The following is a 22,821-nucleotide window of genomic DNA, read 5'->3' as shown; positions in this document are numbered from 1 at the left end:
CTGTTTGTCCACTGATTGACTGTTTTTTGTGACACTTCTTGATGTGAAAACTTTTTAGACATTTTAGGTAAGACATCAGCTTTGCCTGACACCTACTATTGTATCTGTAAAACTTTTATTTAATTTGTGAAAATGCTAAAGGGGAGATTTTGCCGTTTTTGTTTTATACCAAGACCTCATTAGACCAGGTCCAGATCCAAAACCACTGTGCCTAGACTTCTCAAATCTACGCACATTCTGGAGACTGGAGGGGAATCAGCGACACAGATGGAGCTGTGGACTGAAGTCAGATTGTAGGAAGTAAACGTGAGAAGAACTATTATCATTTTGATGACTCGCACACATTTAATTACACTCCATATCATACGTTAGATCCACGTTATCATGATGAACTCCAGCAGTGTTTTTGATGCTTTTACTGCATGCAATTTTTTTCATAAACACCTTCTTTTAAAATCCAACTTGTATCTTAAATCAAAATAATTTTGAAATATTGAATCAGCGCTGTCACCGCAGGAGGAGGAGGAGGAGACGGCCCGACTGCATGTAATACAGGATACAATAAATACCCTCCATTAGATCCAGTGGCGTGGCGTGGGGAACATTTCCGAGGAAGCCAAGTGAGACACAACCTCGAAGCTGTGTATGTTTTTTACGGGGTGGGAGCAGAAAAACGGATGTTGCAGTTTATATGTTGCTATTTCCCGTGGTCGGATGAACTATTAGAGCGCCCAGCATCATTTTACCAGGACTTACACACGCTGAGCTCTCTCTCTCTCTCTCTCTCTCTCTCTCTCTCTCTCTCTCTCTCTCTCTCTCTCTCTCTCTCTCTCTCTTATTATTATTATATGGTTATTCAGGGAGCAGGAATCCTTGTCAAAAAGGAGACAGGGCCAGCAGAATAGCCGCTGTAGCTTGGTGCTACCAGCTAGCCACTCAGTGCGGACGTAATTCTCCTCATTCAAGGTAAGAAAACCTCTCTTTTTTTTCATAAAGGGAGTTCAGCGCAGCTTGGCCTCCTCACAGACAACAGGGTGCAGTAACATGTTTTCAACACTCATTCACCCCGTAACATTTAGAGGGGCGCTGTTTAACACATCATGAAACGCTCAATAATTCATGAAGAGAGACGAGGAGGAGACGACAGACACATCACAGAGGGATTACGTAAACTGTTAAAAAAGTGATTTTATTAAATGGTGGTTATATTCTGAAAAAACGGAGGAAGCCTGGCTTCCCTTGGCCTCTGCAAGGAAACACCACTGATTAGATTAGAAAATCAGGAAATGATCCATTCGCCAGTGTGCACTTTGATACTGGGAGGGATTTTGAATTGAATTTATTATACAACCATACAGTAGAATGTCTTGATATTTTCTATAATAACATTCAGAATCACTCAACAAGAATCCATTGAAAATATTAGCAAACCTCTTAAGGAATAAGTTTAATTCATTTATGAATGTGAGGAAATTATCTGATTGTCAGTATGCATTTGAGAGAGATTTGGAGGTGACTTTATTATAAAACCATCCAGTAAAATGACTTGATATTTGCTATGTAACTGCTAGTCACAGTCACTCTGAACAAAGATCTATTGAAGAAATTAGCAAACCCATCATTTTCCTCATGTTTAACCGTTGCACCTGATATAAAAACTGCTTTCAACACCATTTTGGTAACTTCGGGCACCCGTACCGTAAGTACAGGAATAGATGCGCAACAGATTTCGGCGGCCGGCGTGACCGCAGTGAGCCACGGCCCCCAGCCCGACTGGAGGGGTATAAACATCCGTGAGGATGTCATGCGGGGTTTGTAAGATAAGGAAGACAACAATCATTGTTCATTTTAACGAATTCACTTATTAATATGGCAATTTCTTGCATCACAGAGCGTGTTTGCTGTAGCTCGTCATCTGCAACGTTGTTGATGGCGGTGATTGTGTCTCAATTGTGTCTCGCTGAAGTTGCAGGACGGCATCAGTGAGCACCCGACCGCTTGATGTGCCATGCGCCCAGGGTGCACTGCTGCTTTGCGCCGACTTGGAAGCTGTGCCGTCCTCACGTCACCCTCCCTTATAAAGGGAACATTGCGTACAGCTTGCCTGTTTTATAAATCAGATTTTTTTTTTGGCGCACACAAACTTTGGCTTTTGGGCGTACGTACACTTTTAGTAAGGATCCTACTGACAGTTTTATAAATGAGGCCCCAGGTCTGTGCCACGGTCAAGTCCTGAAGTGCGCGAGGGCTCGCTCACGGACATTTTGAGCCCACTACTTTCGATGCTGACTTTACCTGAGGGAATTACCCACAGTTCATAGCGTTGCAACGTGAAACGTGGGGTTACCAGGGGAAGCCAGAAGAATTACAATGTGTGGAATATGACATTTACACAGATATATTAACATTAAAGATTTAAGGAGCATAAACCACTTGAAATCATAGACATAAATCAGACGGGTGTGTAGAGGTGGATACACAGGTGGAATGAGACGCACACATATTTGTTTCTTTATTGTATGTTTAGGTGTGAAGGAAAGGTAATGGTACGTGCCAATTAGGGAAAGGAGGTGCTGGGGGGATTTAAGTGGGTCATTTGGGGGGAAGATGGTGTTGAGTGAGGATGTGTGGGAAACCTGTTGTGTTGAAGGTAGTGATGGTGAGATGAAGCCTCATGAAACATCAAAGCCTCTCAGCATGGGTGTAATTTATGGTATGGACGGTAGGGACATGTCCATACCACTTTTGGAATGAGTAGAATTGTCCTCACCACTTTTTCACAAATGGCGTTTCCATAAAATACTGTAGCATAGGCCACCGCCTTTCCCCACCGCTTCACAGTCTCCCAAAGAGTATTTTGATAGCCTATCCCCTCTACTCGCAGGGGAAACAGCCCTTCTGATTGGTGCTTTTCCTCTTTGGTCCCGCCTATGTGTCGTGGATGTGTGTTTGTTTGCCAAAAGCGCAATCATTTGAAAGGAAATACTGAACGGAAGGCATGAGTTGGAGTGGAGACAGCTGCACTGTGACCGTTGTTCAGGAGAGGAGAGGTATATATGAACGTTTCCAACGTTTCCTGCAAAGATCTAAGGATTTTCTAGACCTTGAACTAATCTATTTTAGCAGAAAAACAGCTGTAACGTAGGCTAGATGGAGATGCTATATGCCACACTGAAATATGTTCATTATTTCTGGTCCCTTGCTCAGCTTGCGTTATTTCAGCAGGCAGAAGCAGATGGATTAGCTACTAGCATCATGGACACTGGGTCAAAAGATATACACTCTTAGTTCTTGGATGTAAGTAGGCAATCTAGACAGTTGGCAGTGATGGAGAAAATACTGACTTATTCATGTGAGCTTGTTATTTTCCAAATTTGCATTGCATTAGCCTATGAATTCCAGATCATTTCAGTTTGTTTCTGTCTGTGAGTGAAGACCACATGTTTTTGGCTCATTCACTTAAGCTTGTGTAACCGGTCAATGAATGACATATTTTTGTAACCTTTAATTTGATATTTTGTGGTTTGAGTTTTATTTGACTAAAATGTGTGTTGTTCATGGTAGCTGAGTATTGGGAGATTCATTTGTTGTATAACTCTGCCATCTAGTGGTTAGTGGTGGCTATTTCAGTGTGCACGTGTGTGAGTGCACATGATAAATTGCACGTTTTTCCTGATGAGTGCACATAAATTTAGTTGTTATGTTGGGAACATTGCTGTTTTGAGAGCTTAATAAAGTGCCATAAAACAACAACAGCGTCCCATCTTCAATGCATCATTATTTATCACGCTATGAGAGAGGTATGGAAATATAGTTTTATCTGCTTTAAATTGTCTAGCGATGTGTCTTACTATATTGTAAAAAGAATGGATCCACTAACGTCATGGCAAATTTCTGTCCCCACCACTTTACAAAGCAAACCTACACCCTTGCCTCTCAGCCAGATGAACCACCAAAGTGGTTCGACCCCAAAGCTTCAAATAAGTACGCTAGGGACCCCTAGTGGTGAATGAAAAAATGAAGAAAGTCAAAGAGATTCCAGTCAACCTAACATGAGATGTTTGCTTCATGTGCCGATCCAACATCAAATCATTTGAGAATTAAAGTCATCTTGGTGATACATGTGTGTGAGTGTGCCTTTCATAAATAGTTCTGAACTCAAGGTAGAAAATAAGTCATTCAGTAAAATTCAAACCTGGATTTGAACCAACAACACTTTGATAATGTGTCTTATTCCTTAGCCACTACACCACCATTGTCTATTTGTACCATGAGATAGTAGTAATACTTATAATAATGATATATAATAATAATCATTTGTAATATAAGTAATGGATCCATGAAGGTGGGTCAATGCAACTCATATATATATGATAATAACAATAATAATAATAAGCAGGACACTACAGGGAGTCGAACCCCATCTCAGTAAACTGAAAGTATCTCCACCGCTGTCTTTTTATATTATTTCCATTATGTATTCATTCATATTAAACTCATGAATTACATATACATTGATTTATGAATATATATCCATGAATGAATACATTTGATTTATAAATTATATAGATACATTATTTTGTGAATTATATTTACATTAATGTATTATACAACATTCATTTATAAATTAGATATACATTACAGTCCTTCTGTGCAAATAAAAAAAATTTTCATGAGGCATCAACTGTTTCTTCCCTTTTCTTCACAATAGTGAACAATTTAACAAAAGGCACAACTAGTTTCTTTCTTTGTGTTTTTTATATAAAAAGGCCAGTGTTCTTCATACACCCTTTTCAGCCAATTAGAAGTCGAGGACTTGCCTTGGCTGAATGGGACGACCGTACCTGGAACAGGGATTGCTGTGCTCTGGTTCACACACTCAACCATGGTGAGTTTGTTGTTCACTTGTCTCTTTTTGTCCAGAGGTCAAATCGTCTTTGCTGACCTCTGGCTGCTGTGTGAGGTGTGTGTTTGTTAAGGAGCACGTGTAGTCTGTCGCCCCCGAAGGTCCGTCTGTCGCTGCTTTGGATGTGGGAACTTGGCGGGGTCTCTGCGGGTTGGATGACTGTGCAGGTTTCCAGCGGCCATCTTCCTGCTGGAAACGGATGGGTGCTCCGGCATGCAGCGCCGTCAGAGGTGGAGCAGACTTGTTGCATTGCTGCTTCTGGCGGCGCTGGCATTCCTCTCTGCTTGCTGGCTGGTGTTCAGAGGGGTTACCTGGGGTTGCAAGTGTTGCTGCTGTCGCAGTGTTGCCAGGTGAGAAATGTAGGATTATCGTACCAGAGACATAAAATTATCGTATTTTGAGGGAAATTATCGTACACCCGTCATAACCAAAATAACAAGTCTATTGATGCGCTATAGTCACTCTAGTGTTGAATAGCGTCTAACATGTTCACTCATTTTCAGCGCTTCTTCTTCCAGACTGGCTCTGCTTCTTCTTAATTTTTTATTATTTTTTTTTTTTCTCACTCATGGGGCGGGCGCTGCGAACTATTCAGCCAATCATGGCCGTAGTTCTGAGGCAAACGCATACACGTCACTCGTAGCTCACATTTAGAAAAAGCACTCGTTACACTGCCACCTATAGGTTCAGCATGGTTGTGACGGCACTAAAGGCGATACGTTCAAAGTCAAAGTCTCTGGTTTTCCCAAATAACCTACTCAGCCTTTAAGTACCAAGTATTTTAATTCTACATATAGTGTTAATATAACATTGTTAATGATAATCGCCACATTATGTCACTATTAGAGAACTTAACCGTAATGGCAACAATAGCCGACATGCTAGCGGTTAGCTCGCTAGGTAGCTACCTTAAATGGGTCAAACTGAGCTTAATGCTTCATTTGCGCTACAGATTTCACGACGTTCCCAGAATTAGCATGTTGTGCGACATCATGCGACAGAGTAAATCCAGCAGACCAGATGGAAGATTCCGGGCTCCGTGGACTCAAATCAGGATCACGAGTCGATACGAGTTGGAAAAAGCTGTCATCTTTATTTCGCATGTTTTCACAACACTGAATACGTGTCGACCTTCATCAGTTTCAATCTTTCAGAATGCAACCGTTGGGAGTTGAACCCATGGATGAAAACGCCTTTCCTTGCCAGGATGGGATTGACCTTTTGACCTTCCCAAGAGCTCTGTCACATTTCCAAGTGAGCAGCATGTCCAGCATTACAAAACGGAGGTACAGAGTCATGTTAAAAGAGACCCGGGCTCACTAACGGCTGAAAGTAATCCTCCATCGCTCCACATGACGGAGGTTTCAATGAAAAGTTGCCTCCAGCATCACTTTGCCCAGGTCCGTCTGTAACCATGACGACGGGAAAATGAAGAGCGACGGAACAGAAAGAACGGCTCAGGTTTGTGGCGCGCCATGGTCTTAGCGGTACCGCGTGGGGACCCGTCAAACTGGGTGGTCCCCCTACAGACAGGAAGCAACACAGGACGACCGACTCAGCACTCTAGTTGGACATTTCACCGTTTGTGGTTTTCAACCCCACGTCTCCTCGGTGGACGGGTGTGTCGGGTGTCAAACCTTTTTGACCGTGTGTGAGATAAAGGAAGGGCGGGGCTTTGATGGCCTTTTTCTGACAACAGTCCGTCGGCTGTGTGTTTGGGAGCGCGGCCTCAGAGCATGATGAACCCTTTGGCGTAGGTGATGGCTTTGAGCAGTCTCTCCCGCAGCTTCTCCTTGCTGTTGTACTCGGGCAGCAGCAGCACGTTAAAGCAGGTGTGAGACGTCGGTAACCTGCAGGACGAGACGACGGAGTTATTCATCAAATATATACATGATGGGAGCAATCTGACGTCCCTGGTACTCCAGTTTATACACTTAACGTCATATTTACTAGCACATCTCAAGTTAAACAGTGTTTAGTGAGACTTTTCCTTTGGAAAACAGCGCCACCACTTACGGTTCAGGTGGAGAGTGGTACTGCAGCACAGCAGACGGAGACAGGCTTCCACCAACAAACCAAAAACCCACTAAATGATAATACATTCAGATGGAGTTCTGAGAGAAGTTGGTGAAGAAAAGCTGCTAAAATGAGGAAGACAACAGTAAGTGTAGAAAGCTCTGGGTTGGGTTGAAGTGGTGTTTGTGGACAGAATGTTACCTTCAGTGTTTTTCTGAGAAACAGGGTGAAATAATACTTGAACATGGATTATGTGTTGGATGAACTACAGGAGATGCTGGACAGATACAGAAAAGCATGCTGGGTCTAATGTCGTCAGTATATTTGGTGGGTAATTGGAGCCACGTTGTTATTTCCCTTGCTTTTTGAATGGAGTTCTGCTGGTACAGACACCAGTTCATCTCCAGTTCAAACCAGCGTCTCGCGGCTCCATTCAGAGCTGCGACATAAAGACGGCGTGGCTCACCTGTCGGTGTCAGGGCCGTTCTTGGCGATGATCATCTTCAGCTTGCCCAGCCCGCCTACGGGCGCTCGGTCGGTGCCGGTGGTGAACTGCAGGAAGAGGTGCTTCTGGTCCTCCCTGAACGAGTGCAACGTCTCCCAGAACTCCCTGCGAGTCATCCAATGGACATCCCAACAGTCTGAGTCTCTGAGGAGCGACTTGTAGACGTTCCGTGTGTTTAACCCATACATGCTGCACGACAAAAACACTTTCTTACTTGATGATTGGAGAATCTCTGTTGTAACCTCCGTCGTACTCCGTCGTTTCTTCCAGGGCGAGGAAGTCCAGGTTCTGTTTTCTTCACCCAACATTCAAAAAAAGACATCAATCAGCTACTCCACTTGTGTAACAGGAGCTAAACAGCTTGGTGGTCCTGAAGAAGACCTGCTCCAGTAGGCTGCATCAGAGGGAGCCAGTCTTCTTAACGCCATGGCAACAATAAGACCTCCGAGTCCTGTGGACCGTACGGCGAGAGCTCAAGAAGGTTTGTCTCACCTTTCGGTTTTCATTGGTCACTGGAATCTTGTCCCCGTTTTCCCTTCAATCATACATGACTTACGACATCACTTCCTGCTATTCTTCATTCCCATTTCAATACTGCTGCATCACATTTCAACAGAAACCTACACTGTAACAAATTTCACTGTAAAATAACAGTAAATTACTGGCAGCAGGACGCCAGTAATTTACTGTTATGTTTACAATGCAACTACTGTTATTTACTTTAACAGTATATTACCGTTTTTTGGAGTACAGTATATGAACGTAAAATAACGGTGGGTGTTGTGGTTGTTTTACAGCGCATCTACTGTAATTTATCGAACAGTATAATACCATTTTTACTTTAACAGTATATTACCGTTTTTTGGATTACAGTACATGACAGTAGGATAACTGGGTTATGGTAATTTTACAGCGCATCTACCATTATTTATTTAACGGTATATTACCGTATATTGGATTACAGTACACGACAGTAGGATAACTCTGGGTTGTGTTTATTTTACAGTATATGCCAGTGTGTTATAAAATCTGCTATTTTTGCACCAATTTAAAAAGAAAGTATGCAGGGCTTCTCAAATACCCAGCCCTACCACATTCATCCCGACAGCAAGTCAACATCCGAAAGTCCTACAATAAACACACAGCTTGACTTGTATTTTACTAATGTCTTGTCTTCTAGCGCATTCAGCAACAACATGCATTCATCACTGTTCATCTGTCTGTGCTAACTGAAGAAAAGTAGCAGGATAAGCTGAGGACACGGACCTCTTACTTGAATAAAAATCAGATGCAGACTTATAAGTAATACGTTTGAAAACCCTGGTATAGAACACAAGAGAATATACATTCCATAACATTGCTGTAGTTTATTGCAAACAAACAAGTATTTTGCATGTGAACAATGAAAAGTGAATGTGGAGTACTTGACTGGTCTCGTCAGTCACCGATGATGAGTGCCTGGAAAAAAATGAATATATAAAATTAGCAACACAACGTAGACTACCTGGTAAAATTTAAAAATAAGAAAGACTAATGGAGGGATTGTAGGTGCTTACTCAGTCCCTTTGGAAAGTCCTCCCGTCCCTTCATGTTTGTGGTTGCACAGTCAGTTCTATAAAAGCACAAGTTAACACAAGTTATGCATAATTACGACGAAAGTCACTTTTAAGATTTACCGCAGTTTCGTTTTCAGGCAAGCTAATTTTCAATTGAGTGCAAGGGCCCTCTTATGCTAGCATCAAAATTGCTATTTTTTAAACACTAAGAAGACTCATCACAACATGAAACTTTGCTCGTAGTATCACCAGGGTCTCTACACATGAACACGAGCATTGAGAACATTGTTTGTGTACACAGAGATTACTAAAAAGAAGGTTTTTTAACTGCTCACAACACCTGGCTAATGACCATGGCTAATTGAGCTCAAGCTAGCTACAGAGCTTGCTTCTTAGCCCTTTTTTAGCAACCTGAACTAATGAAACAGACCTAATGAAACATCTGAAATGTCAACAGTTCAATAATCATGCAGATAAAACAACACTGGACATTATTCATTTTGGGAGAAAAGCATAACTTTACCTGCTCTGGTGAACACTGGTCTTGAGAAGGGCACATGTCTCCTTGACAGAAAATACTGTTTCATGCTGTTAAATTACATTTTCTTATTTTTAACTGAGCATTAACTGTTGATTTACATGTAAGCATGAATATTTAACAGTATTTTACAATTATTTTAAAATACAGTAGGATACTGTTATAAATCCACCATAAATTTACAGCAATTCGTTACAGTGTATGAATGCAACGTGCAAATCACATTTGGAATCAATCTGTTCAAAATATTTACATTACTGAGCTAAATGTGTCCAATGGACGGATCAAAAGAAGGCCATCGTCGACACATATGAGGCAAACTACAGTCACAACTTACACACAGAGACAAGATCATCTTTAACTCACTCCGGAGAACGGCAACGTGGTTGTACTTTCTGTTAAAGTTGACTATTTGAGGTCATTCATTTTGTAGTACAACGCTTCACTAAGCTTTACGTTTAACTAAGCAAGAAAGCTGTCGCCTGTTGGGAACTCTATTTACTGGAAATGTTTTTGGAACGCCCTCTAGTGGACAAGATGTAACACAACCACGATAATGGCATTTCTATGGATTTACACATGCTAATATTGAACTAGGGCTGAAACGATTCCTCGAGTTATTCGATTAACTCGATTCTAAAAAATGCTCGTGACAAAAACTCTGCCTCGAAGCTTCTTAAATTCCTATCTCGCGCATTATGCCGCTGCTCAGCAGGGAACATTGTTCCACACGGACCGTTTTTCAGGAGTCCTGGGCTGCAGAGTGCAACCATTTAGGGCGCACATGCGACCAAAAATCAGTGAAGTGCAGCTAAAATGTGTTCCTTGGTCGCACCGGAGCTCCAGCGGGTCTAACTAGCGTCTTTCCCCCCACAGCATAGAGATGAATCGCCACGGTCTGAGCCAATCAGAGGCCGAGTATGGGCGGGCCAATCATCTCCGATTGGCTCTGACCCCGGTTGAAAAGTTTTTTTCATACAGAAAGTTGACATGCCCGTAACACTTGTCTCCCCTCGCACCGTAAGATCCCGGTCCTGTCTCACGTGTCTCCGTCCAAGACGGTGTCGCAGCCCTATACTGAACCAAATATGGATTTACATTTGAACAGGATTAAAGAGACACACTGACAGCTCCACTACATATAGGTGCTTCATTTATTAGATGGTATTTTAATACACTTTATAGTCACCATCAGTGACAACAAACACCAGTTGTTCCTGCAAGCAGCCTGTTTGGCCTCCCTCCTTATGTCTCCTTATGTCTCTCTCTCTCTCTCTCTCTCACTCGAGCCTGAAATTCAAAACAACCATTTGCTGACAGTGTGCTTCAAATATGACATTTATTTACATGAGTTGTATTGAAATAATTACATGAACACTAAATGTCTACATCACTGATCTCATGGAAATAACAACAATAGGCATGCGTGTGTGTATATATATATATATATATATATATATATATATATATATATATATACACACACACATGCCTATTATATATATATATGAAGAATTGTTGCCGTAATATGTGTGAATGTGATTTAAGCTAGCTACCAGCAGCACGAGGTGTACGTGACCTGCGTACTCTCATCTCTCTCATGCAGCGGCGGCGCCAGGGAGGGGCTTGGTTGGGCTATAGCCCCATCAAGAATTGTGTCAGCCCTACCGTTAGCCCTACCATAAAACCATCAAGAAAAAAACAACAACAAAATAACCAAGAAAAGTGCAGAGTTCAACAGCACCACCACATCGTAACGGCATTCAGGCAGCTGCGATGACAACTGTCACTGATCTGGGTTCATTAACAGACTGTACTGTCCGTACGTAAACGTCACTCATGTGAGCCGCTTTTAGTGTATGCTCGACACAGAGACAGCAGGCTACTAGTTTGTAAGCTACCTGGCTCTAGCAGTTAGTGTTAGCAGCTTATAGTCACTCACGTTAAGTTAACGTTAGTAAGCATGGATAAATTTGTTTTTAAACGTCGTCGGACGGAACAACAGATGGCGGTGGCGGGCGTGTTGGATAAAACTACGGATGCACCGTTGACACCTGCAGGGGAAGATGACCACTCGGGTCCCGGCTGTTAACGTACTATTCACGTTTCGCTGTCTCTGTCTCTCTCTCTCACTGTGTTCGTGTTTATAGCTGTGGGAGGGTGTTGTCAGCGCCGCCGCCAGGATTCAATTTCAATGTACGCACAGAAACGGCAAATACAACAACAAAAGGAAAAATACTTTTTTAAGACAACATCTAATGTTTTCAGTATCAGTGAAATCAGTAGTGTATATCATGGTGATAGGCCCCGGTGCAAATAGTTTTTTGTGCCCTCCATCCCCGACCTAAACACAACCGCACGCTTGTGAGCACACCACGCACGCACACACACGCTTGGACACGCACGCACAGTACGGTATGATAACTCTGCCGGCCCGGGGAGAGAGACATGCATCGGCTCGGCCCACAGTGCTCAGCAGCAGAGAGGTGATGAGACTAGAGCCGAGCTGTATTGTGTAGTGGAGAGGGGCCAACACACGCTATGCGTAATTGCGCACACACGCGCGATCGTCCTCTCAAATGCGGCTGCGTCTCTCCAGGTCACTGTGTGAGAGAAAGAAAAGCTCTGACTTGCTTGGGCAGACGTTGTTTGGTGTCACCCGCTGATTTGCATAATTTAAAGCCCACTGAATCTTCCAATCCGGCCCCGGTTCAGCACCATCAATTTTTTTTTTCACCTTCAAAAAAAGTCCTCCCAGTGCGTACTGGATTCCGACTGGCGGCGCCACTGGGTGTTGTTATATATTCACATTGAAATTCTGGCATTGATTTGAGCCCCACCGTCGTATGAGTTAGCCCCACCGTAGTTGAACCAGAAAAAATACTCTGGCGCCGCCACTGCCTGTTGGTCATGGCTGAAAGTTGTGGAAATAAAAAGAAGAGTTTTGATTTAGGTTTAATCCCACAGACACAAAAAGAATGTGGCTGCAGCTGAAAATGAAGCATAAGAATATTGTGCAGCCTAAGACATGGTTTTAATCATATTTCACATATTGAACAGAGTTAATATCAGTGGCTATTTCTACTTCCAACAGAGAGCTGCTTCAACACACAGAAATGTCCTTAAACATTTCAGAAAACTCCCGTTTGCAAAAAACCTAAGAGCTCTGCAAAGAATCTGGTCTGAGATTACGATATGAAATAAAGAAATGTAAGGCTGGAGAATATTGTTCAGATGTGTGATGGATGGTGAGGTAAAACTGAAGAGTTCTACTAAGTAATCAACATCCTCTCCAGACGCGAGGCTGCTAGAATCACTTGTGCTTCCATATCGATGGTTGACGAGGAAAGGACTCTGCAAGTTTCCACAGCTGGTTCAGGATCAGCAAAATGGAGGAGACAGATTGGGAGAAACTCAGTTTGTTGAAGAAAACCTGCCAGCGAGCAGGTTAGCTTCACAGAGTCAGTTACCATGGTAACAGTTTACTGATAAGGAAACGTCAGCCTGTTAAAGCCTGAACGTATTAAGTGTATGTTGCAATAACAGCTGAGTGGAAGGAGAGGCGGTTTGAGGGGGAAGGGGGTGGAGCTGCTGATACAGCTGATAACGACACACACGTGCACGCGCTAGTGCTCGAGACGGCAGAGTGCCAGAAAACTTCCCCTACCGAGTCACACAAACACACGTCTGCATTTTTGTAACTCACCATCTCAAGTTAAAACAACTTGAATATGTTTATATGACTTCCCATTTCAAGTTAAGATTTATATTCCAAATGACTTTCGACTAACATGTAGAAGTTAACTTGACTGACAATTATTGCAGTGTATCTGTTCAAAGATTGGGTTGCAAAGCAGCAGAACATTTCCAGTACATTTTCTGAAGACTTTCCATTGGAAGTTACTCTGGGGAATTTGGGAGTTATTCATATATTATATTTGCACTTTGCAATATGCTACTGCAGTTTTGTGGCATTCTTCACGTATGTCTTTTCACAATATTTACACACAAAGACTTTCCTTGAACATTAGCTTGTGTGAAATCGGATGGTGCACGTGGCATTTCTCGGTAGAATAAGATAACAGTATTCATACTCTCAAGTGTACTTGCATGAAATCTGTCCGTTTTAGTCAAAATTATGCTTAAATATATTTTCCCCAACTATATTAAAAATCCCTGTTCAGGACCAACCTTCAGTTTTGTAAATTGCAGGTTTATTCCCATGAATTCCTGATAATTCCCATGGAAAGTTTCCAACTGAAACTTGCATTAAGCAGTCCTGTGACGTCACTGCTCCTCTCCTGTCAGCCTCTCTGCTGCTGTGAAGACACACAGCGGTGGTAGGGAGGACGGGCTGGTTGTCTCAACCTCAGAGTAACAACAAGTTCACCTGTTTCCAGACGCTTGACGTTAAATTATGACTCAACTGTTTTACCTTCAAACTGACGTTCGTGTTGTTTAATCCGACGTTCCGTTTGTCGTGTAAAACATAACGGAGGACACGAAAAACCCATTCTAACGTTCGTTTTTAATGAATCATTTCACTGTACGACTCCAGTAAACCTGAACCCAAAGTCCGTCTCATTCTCTCCGTGGTCTCTCCGCTTCGCTGTCCGCTCTTCCAGCGCGTCATCCAGCCCGCTGTTCCCCCACAAACACACAGCAGAGACGGCAGAGACACACGGAGCAGTGAGGGGGGGCGACGCGGCCAAATGTCCGTTCAGAACAGAGTTTTGAGTTCATAGTCTGCAGCATGCTCCACGTTATCACAAGTAATTAGTGGAATTATATTCATAACCAAAGCATTGGTTCATTAATTATCAAACTTCCTGGACAATAGAATGATTAAGAGAGCGAAGCTGGGAAGGGACCATGGCGGTGACTCAGCCGTGAAACCCGCAGCCACAGTAACATATTAGTACGACGCTGAAGTTGGTTTCCGATTCGCCAGCCTCCGATTCGGCACTTAAGCCACAGTAACACTTTAGTGGAGGTTAGCTAGCTAATGCTAACTAGCTACGATAGTGTCGGTCCACCGAGCGAAAAAACAATTAGTAAACACGAATATTACGTCCCCGTATGAAAAATAAACCGAAGGATTTTACTTTACGTTGCTACACCTAATATTAATGGAAAACATAATTTATGACATCATTTACACTCACCTCCTGCCGCTGTAGTTAGCTGAGCGGAAAAAAGTCCTCTCTTTGTAGAACTGCGTTACGTTGAGTCGCTCTGCCTCGGCCGTTGTCGGGTAAATAGGCTCCCTCCGCCGGTGGCAGTAGTCCTTTCTTCTTTAGTGTATTTCACTTTTCAAAGTGTTTATATTTTGTTTGGAATTGGAATATAAGACGTATAGTTTGTCATAGTAGGAAATGCCCATACTACAACCTTGCCATGGTTTAGAGAAGACCATTGATGCTCGTTGCCATTTAGTCCCTGAGGGTTCAGGTCTGTGCCACGGTCAAGTCCTGAAGTGCGCGAGGGCTCGCTCGCGGACATTTTGAGCCCACTTTTGATGCTGACTTTACCTGAAGGAAATTACCCACAGACAAAGTGCATGTGTGGAATATTACATTTACACAGATATATTAACATTAAAGATTTAAGGAGCACAAACACTTGAAAGCATAGGAATGTCATCATAAAGTAAAACTAGTAAATCAATGATTTGACAATGACGTCTGGTCTGGGATGATAAGATCCTGGAAGACGTTCAGATCGGGCTGTAAAATATGTGAAATAAAAACCAACACTTTTAGATCATCAAAATAAAGCGACATGCGGAGTGATGTCCTATTTGTATTTCTACCATTTCAAGCCCTCACAGCCTCTCACACTCACCATATTTGACAGTATGTGACGACGGACTGCCGTTACGTCGGTCATAAATCAGACGGGTGTGTAGAGGTGGATACACAGGTGGAATGAGACGCACACATATTTGTTTCTTTATTGTATGTTTAGGGGGTGAAGGAAAGGTAATGGTACATGCCAATTAGGGAAAGGAGGTGCTGTGGGGATTTAAGCGGGTCATTTGGGGGAAGATGGTGTTGAGTGAGGATGTGTGGGAAACCTGTTGTGTTGAAGGTAGTGATGGTGAGATGAAGCCTCATGAAACATCAGAGCCTCTCAGCCAGATGAACCACCAAAGTGGTTCGACCCCAAAGCTTCAAATAAGTACGCTAGGGACCCCTAGTGGTGAATGAAATAATGAAGAAAGTCAAAGAGTTTCCAGTCAACCTAACATGAGATGTTTGCTTCATGTGCCGATCCAACATGAAATCATTTGAGAATTAAAGTCATCTTGGTGATACATGTGTGTGAGTGTGCCTTTCATAAATAGTGCTGAACTCAAGGTAGAAAATAAGTCATTCGGTAAAATTCAAACCTGCATTTGAACCTACAACACTTTGATAATGTGTCTTATTCCTTAGCCACTACACCACCATTGTCTATTTGTTGCATGAGATAATAGTAATACTTATAATAATGATATATAATAATAATCATTTGGCACTGGCCTTCCTCTCTGCTTGCTAGCTGGTGTTCAGAGGGGTTACCTGGGGTTGCAAGTGTTGCTGCTGTCGGTAAGATAGAGCTCAGTCTGCTGCTCACCAGGATTTGGACTGAAAAAGTATATATACATACATTTCTATATGATGTATACATTCAGTTATAATATGTGCAACATGACAAATGCAAGGAAGAGGCATTCCTGCCTCTTCCTTGCATTTTGTTGGAATGCAAGGATTCAGTTGGAAACTTTCCATGGGAATTATCAGGAATTCATGGGAATAAACCTGCAATTTACAAAACTGAAGGTTGGTCCTGAACAGAGATTTTTAATATAGTTGTGGAAAATGTACTTAAGCATAATTGTGACTGAAACAACCAGATTTCATGCAAATACACTTGAGAGTATCAATGCTGGTATCTTATTCTACCACAAAATGTCTTTGTATATGTGTAAATATTGTGAAAAGACATACGTGAAGAATGCCACAAAACTGCAGCTGCATATTGTAAAGTGCAAATTTAATATATGAATATTTCCCAAATTCCCCAGTGTAACTTCCCGTGGAAAGTCTTCAGAAAATGTACTGGAAATGTTCTGCTGCTTTGCAACCCAATCTGATACAGATACACTGAAATAATTGTCAGTCAAGTTAACTTCTACATGTTAGTCGAAAGTCATTTGGAATATAAATCTTAACTTGAAATGGGAAGTCATATAAACATATTCAAGTTGTTTTAACTTGAGATGGTGAGTTACAATAATGCAGACGTGTGTTTGTGTGACTCGGTAAGGGAAGTTTTCTGGCATTTATAATGTAAAACAATTATTTGTTTTAACTGATAGTATGAAGTTGTAATAACTAGTGGTTAAAAGTAGGGCTGCAGCTATCAGATCTTTTTGTAATCGAGTAATCTACGGATTATTCCATTGGTTTATCGAGTAATCGGATAAAAATTAACATTGTATCCAGCTCCCATATACACATACATGACTATAAAAAGCAATAAAGATAAGAAAAAAAGGAGAGAAAAAGGCTAAAGATGAATGTTTTTTCTTTATTTAAATCTCAACGCAAACAAAGACATCAAAATCACCTAAATTGTTTAAAAATAAACTTAAATTGCAAATTGCCAGCTTGAAATGTCTGACAGTGAGGTCAAAGTCTTTTTACATGCCATTAATAACACCCTCAACTAATATGTATCACACTTTGCACAGTGAAGCCCTTCTAGATCACCCAGGTACAAGATTTAACCACTAAACTAGACTTTCATCTTCAAAACTGCTTCCAGGACACCATGGACACCAAAATGGAGCCACAGAAGGGCGATTCCAGGAAATATGAAGATGCTTCAACAGGACCTCCAGCAAGCAGAGTGATTAGAGAAGTGAGTATTTTGTGCTGAGTTCAGAATAATGGAGTCCCGTTCTCTCCAGGAGGGAGAGCTTGTGAAGCTCGGGTTTCCATCTTGCTTTAATATTCAGAGAATGGTCTCTTTTCAATATAATTTAGATATTCTGGTTTTGGTAAGTAGCTTCTTTTACAGGCTTTTTGAAAAATGTCTAGGATCTCCTCTCCCATTGTAGTATCATTTTTTAAAAACATTTTGCAGACAAAGTCCCTGATTTGTAAATACCTAAAGTGATCTTGATTCTGCAGATTAAAGTTGTCGTTAAAGGTTAAAAACCCCGTCAATAAAAAAGTCGGGCCGGAGGTAAACTTGGACGGCGTGCCTGTGTGTCGATGCTTACTTCCTGATTGCACACACTCTGCCGTCTCGAGCACTAGCGCGTGCACGTATGTGTCGTTATCAGCTGTATCAGCAGCTCCACCCCCTTCCCCCTCAAACCGCCTCTCCTTCCACTCAGCTGTTATTGCAACATACACTTAATACGTTCAGGCTTTAACAGGCTGACGTTTCCTTATCAGTAAACTGTTACCATGGTAACTGACTCTGAAGTTAACCTGCTCGCTGGCAGGTTTTCTTCAACAGACTGAGTTTCTCCCAATCTGTCTCCTCCATTTTGCTGATCCTGAACCAGCTGTGGAAACTTGCAGAGTCCTTTCCTCGTCAACCATCGATATGGAAGCACAAGTGATTCTAGCAGCCTCGCGTCTGGAGAGGATGTTGATTACTTAGTAGAACTCTTCAGTTTTACCTCACCATCCATCACACATCTGAACAATATTCTCCGGCCTTCCATTTCTTTATTTCATATCGTAATCTCAGACCAGATTCTTTGCAGATCTCATTCCAAGTTTCCATCCAGTGAAGTAGCCTACTGTCATTATTTAACAGTCTTCAACAGTTTCCAGGCCAAGGGCCCCTTGGCTGATAGTGACACGGTGGAGGGCCCCCTATTACATATCATATTAATCATGTTCCTTATTAAGCCGGGCCAATAATAATGTGTAGTGCAGCCTATAGTGCCATGTATACAGGTACTTTGTAAGTACGTATGTATGCAATGCTAAGCCATTAAAATAATAAATTGTTGACAGAAATATATATTTACAGAACATGTTGTAAATCTATATTGGCATTTCTACATCACAATTTCACATTTACACAACAATTAACATTTTTATTTGCTTATTAGATGTTGTATTAATGTTAATGTGTATTTTTGAACATATTTTTAATTTTGTAAGAAAAAAAGGTTTGGGATCAAATAATGTTGGGGACCCCCGCTGGAAATCCGTGGACCCCCTATGGGTCCAGGACCCCATGTTGAAGATCTCTGGCCTATATTCATGAATGTTATTGAATTGTGTTCATGAAGCTGTTCATGTTGTTCAGCAAAGGTTCACCGCATCAGTTTATGACCGGCTGGTCCCATAACCAGACTGTGAGCCCCCCTCACTCCCTCTCTTTGATTCTGGTTGTAATGTATTGATAAAGCGCTGGATCACTATTGTAAAGTTCACCCTGTATGTTCCTCCTCAGCCACCGTACCTGTCAAAGTTGTTTTCTAGAGTATTTGAGTGCCAGATTAAAGCGGTGCAGGAGGCCGTGACAAAGGTGGAACCCCTCTGGAGGCCGAATGCAGCTAAAACAACACAAACAGATTTACAGGTTCAGAATAAAATGAGCCTCCAGAGCAATAAAATATGAGGTGTTCTGAATAAAGAAAGCAGCAGAGCTGAAAACATCCTGCTGCTTTATGAAGGACGAATGAAAGTCAAAGTCAGACTGAAACATGATGTCAGTGAACTGACTGAGACACAGTCAGTTACAGCAGCAGTTACACACAGACTGCAATCAACAAGGAGACGACACACTGAAACACTCAAATATCATCCTGCACCGTTTCTCATCATCATTTTCCTGCTACGAGTTTGAGGGACGATGTTTGAATTCAGAAGTTCGAAGGAATCCAACAGGAATGGACAGCTCGGAGCTTCCCGCAGAGATCCACATCCACTGAATCTCTTTGGCTTTTGGACTGTTGGTCGGACAAAACAAGACATTTAAAGACTTCACCAGTTCTGACAGACCGGGCTGCACATTTTATACCGTTTACTGGTGTTTTATAGACTCAATGATTGATTACTAAAACATTCAATAGATCCATCAACAGTTAATATAAGCTGTAATCCAGTCTCCTCTGAAAGACTTGTTGTTGAAACATCGAGCGGAAATAATAAGACCACACTGACAGCATTTATCTCACAGGAACATCTAAGTGGTTTCCTGGTTGTCATAGTAACAGTCATGTAATGTCCTCAGTAGGTAGATTCTTGTCCGATTAAAAGTTTTTTAGTTTCCCAGAAATGCAGTTCTGAGAAATGTTTCTAAGTAAAGAGTAAAGCTCCACCTCTTCCTGTACACAGATCTACATTGAGGACAGTACAGGTCTTTATCAGAGCAGAAACATGTTATCCTCTGTAAATTTCTCTGCTGCTCTTAAACTGCAGTTTTTAGATTTCAGCTTTGTACTTCAGGAGCATCTTTGTGCATCTCTTCACATGAGAGATGTACTTCCGTGTATTCAGACGGTCGGATTGATGGCCCTCTCGCTCCCTCTAGCGGCTGACAGAATGAATTACAGCTGGGGTTCAAATGACATGCAATTTTCCAACGATTGTGAAACCAATAATATATTCATTTTTATAAATGGACACAGATTGTGTACACATGTACATGGATAATTATATATAACTATAAAAATAAAAGATTGCAGAGGAGGGGATAAGAATCAGGTTTTTCCCAACATTAGAACAAGTGAAATAGAGCAGGGGTGTGTGGGAAAATAATACATGAAAAGAGAAAACACCTTTGTAGGGAGATTGTCTATCAGCTTTTAAAATGACCGTTCAATTAGCTGAGGACACTTTCATATTTAATCCGTTACTTCCCTTAGATCCGTCTGTGTCTTTTCATGAAGGAAACCCATTTTGACCATATTTTTGTGAATTTATCTATTTGTATATGAAGTGAAAAGGTGATTTTCTTCCCATTCAGTATCTATCATTAATCATATCTGTCCATTCTTCTACTGTGGGAGGGTTGGGCTGCAGCCAGTGTCTACTTATGTTTTTCTAAGCTGCAGTTATCATTGTTGTAAATAAGTATTTGTGAAATGAATGTTTTGAAGTGGTTACATGTATTATTTCTACAATCACTGTATGTATATTCAGTAAGCATCTCTCTGTGCAGCGGTTGGTGTTGTTAGTCCGCCATATATTCAGACTTGTGACAAACGATGCAGCATGTGATCAGTGTTACTGTGTGTAAGTCCATCTGATTGATCATCCTCACTGTTTCCTGTTCACTCTGTGTCAGAGCTGCATTTAAATGCTGCTGCTTCACATTAAAACACCTCAACTAGATAAACTTTTATTGTGGAGGGGTCACAGGAAACACAATAGTTGTGTCTAAATTGAGCGGCCGCATCCTTCAGAGAACACAGCTGACGTAGAACGTGAAGGCCGAGACGGTCTGATCTACAGAGGACTTCCTGTTTGAGTCACCAGCTGTTCCCGCCCTCACACTTTGCCGCTCCCGTTGCTTAGCAACCAGCTGCTGTTGACCCTAAAGCACAAAGAAGACGTAACTAACTGATCTGATTAAAATGGAGCCAGAGATCATAATTTGTATCCTTTTTATTTGATATTATGATGGTTCAGGCTGAGAGAGGAACATTGTCAGGTAAATTAAATAATATTAACATTGGTTAAGCTGTGCACTTTGAATTTAATCCCATCGGTCACTATAGTGACCATGAAAACATTTTCAGTTAACAGGTCCTAAAAACATTACTGAATATTGTATCGATCCATTTCCAGAAAGTATTGAAGTAATAAAACCTCTCAATGACATATGTGCAGTGTTGCATGTTTAGTGTAAATGTCACATGACCAGAGCTGATTACTTCCTGGTTGCACCTGTAGAGGAGGATGGCTGCATGAAAGCTCAGACAAAACAAGCTTAGTAAAGTATGTTAATATGAAGATAAGACTAATATTTCTGGTACACATAATCTTTAAGATGTTTAGTATTGATATATGTATTGACAATCACTCAACTCTGTTCACTGAAGTCACAGAATGAAGAAACATGTTGTGACCAGTGGGATAACACAATGTACAGTATCTAGATGTACATGTACTTGTTTGGAGCTCTTTATTAGGAATAAGCCCTTGGGATGTACCATCTCGTTTTCCAGGGGGTCCCGAACAACATGAATACAATGAAAACACAATTTAGACAAAACATTGAACAGAAACACACGGACACAAACAGAAACATGTCATTAATTAAATAAGAAAAAAAAGATGGGAAGATACGACTCATAGAGAAGTATAACAGACGATCAAAGAAACTAGATGATTAATAAGTGACATTAGTGATCAGACATGATTGTGTTAAGGACATGAACAAGTAATCCTATCATGAGAAGACAGGGCATTCTTCAACTTGTACACATACAGAGTTGTTGTTCTACCTAACTTTCTCTTCTGTCTTCTAGTTGAACTTACACACACTAACATGCTGCATATGTTGGACCGAGGGGCCCGCCCACACAAGGCATGCAATATTACAGCTAGCCCTCTCTCTCTCTCTCTCTCTCTCTCTCTCTCTCTCTATATATATATATATATATATATATATATATATATATTAGGGTTGCACATCTCTTTGTGATAAACGGTTCGATATGCATCTAGATACACAGGTTACGATTCGATTCTATGGTTAATATTTGTTGTAGATATTTTATAAAATGAAGAAGCCAATTCTATGAAAGTGACAGTACAATAGTTTCTTTTCATCCATCCATCCATCCATCCATCCATCCATTGTCTTCCGCTTATCCGGGACTGGGTCGTGGGGGCAGCTGCCTGAGCAGGGACGCCCAGACTTCCCTCTCCCCTAGCTCCTTCCGGGAGGACCCCAAGGCGTTCCCAGGCCAGCCTGGTGACATAGTCACTCCAGCGTGTCCTGGGTCTTCCTCAGGGTCTCCTCCCGGTGGGGCATGCCTGGAACACCTCCTGAGATAGGCGTCCAGGGGGCATCCGATACAGATATAGATATAGATTTTCCAAAAGTCACAATGTTACAATAAAGGAGATGTTTTGAGTTTGCTTTCTGTATTCATATCGGTGATGTATGAGGACTTTTGATATGTAAAATAGTCACACTAGCATGTGATGAAGTATTTTAGTGGTGATGATGGAGATGCTGCCAGAAACAGAGTTTTACATTTTAGAAGTATTTTATAAGACTGTGAAGGAGAAATATGCTAACATAGACATTATCCCACCAGTCACCTTTG

General features: G+C 41.6%; 2 protein-coding genes across 2 annotated transcripts in view; one reads left to right on the top strand and one right to left on the bottom strand.

Moving 5' to 3' along the window:
• Positions 1-22,821, top strand: part of LOC311010058 (scavenger receptor cysteine-rich type 1 protein M130-like) — a gene marked incomplete at its 3' end in the record, with an annotated part of 217,298 nt that overhangs the window by 180,765 nt on the left and 13,712 nt on the right. The gene's annotated exons all lie outside the window — the stretch shown is intronic.
• LOC311010002 (ubiquitin-protein ligase E3A-like) lies at positions 6,571-7,933 on the bottom strand (the record flags this gene model as incomplete). Its single annotated transcript, XM_084004485.1, has 4 exons — positions 6,571-6,756; positions 7,389-7,532; positions 7,642-7,722; positions 7,920-7,933. 4 exons carry the CDS (start codon positions 7,931-7,933, stop codon positions 6,636-6,638), a joined length of 360 nt encoding a protein of 119 aa, XP_083860611.1. The 3' UTR covers positions 6,571-6,635.

The sequence above is a fragment of the Eutrigla gurnardus genome, assembly GCF_963514095.1.
Source record: "Eutrigla gurnardus genome assembly, chromosome: 24".
Classification (NCBI taxonomy): domain Eukaryota; kingdom Metazoa; phylum Chordata; class Actinopteri; order Perciformes; family Triglidae; genus Eutrigla; species Eutrigla gurnardus.
Note: the sequence above shows the minus strand (reverse complement) of the source record. Positions and strands in the feature narration are given on the sequence as shown.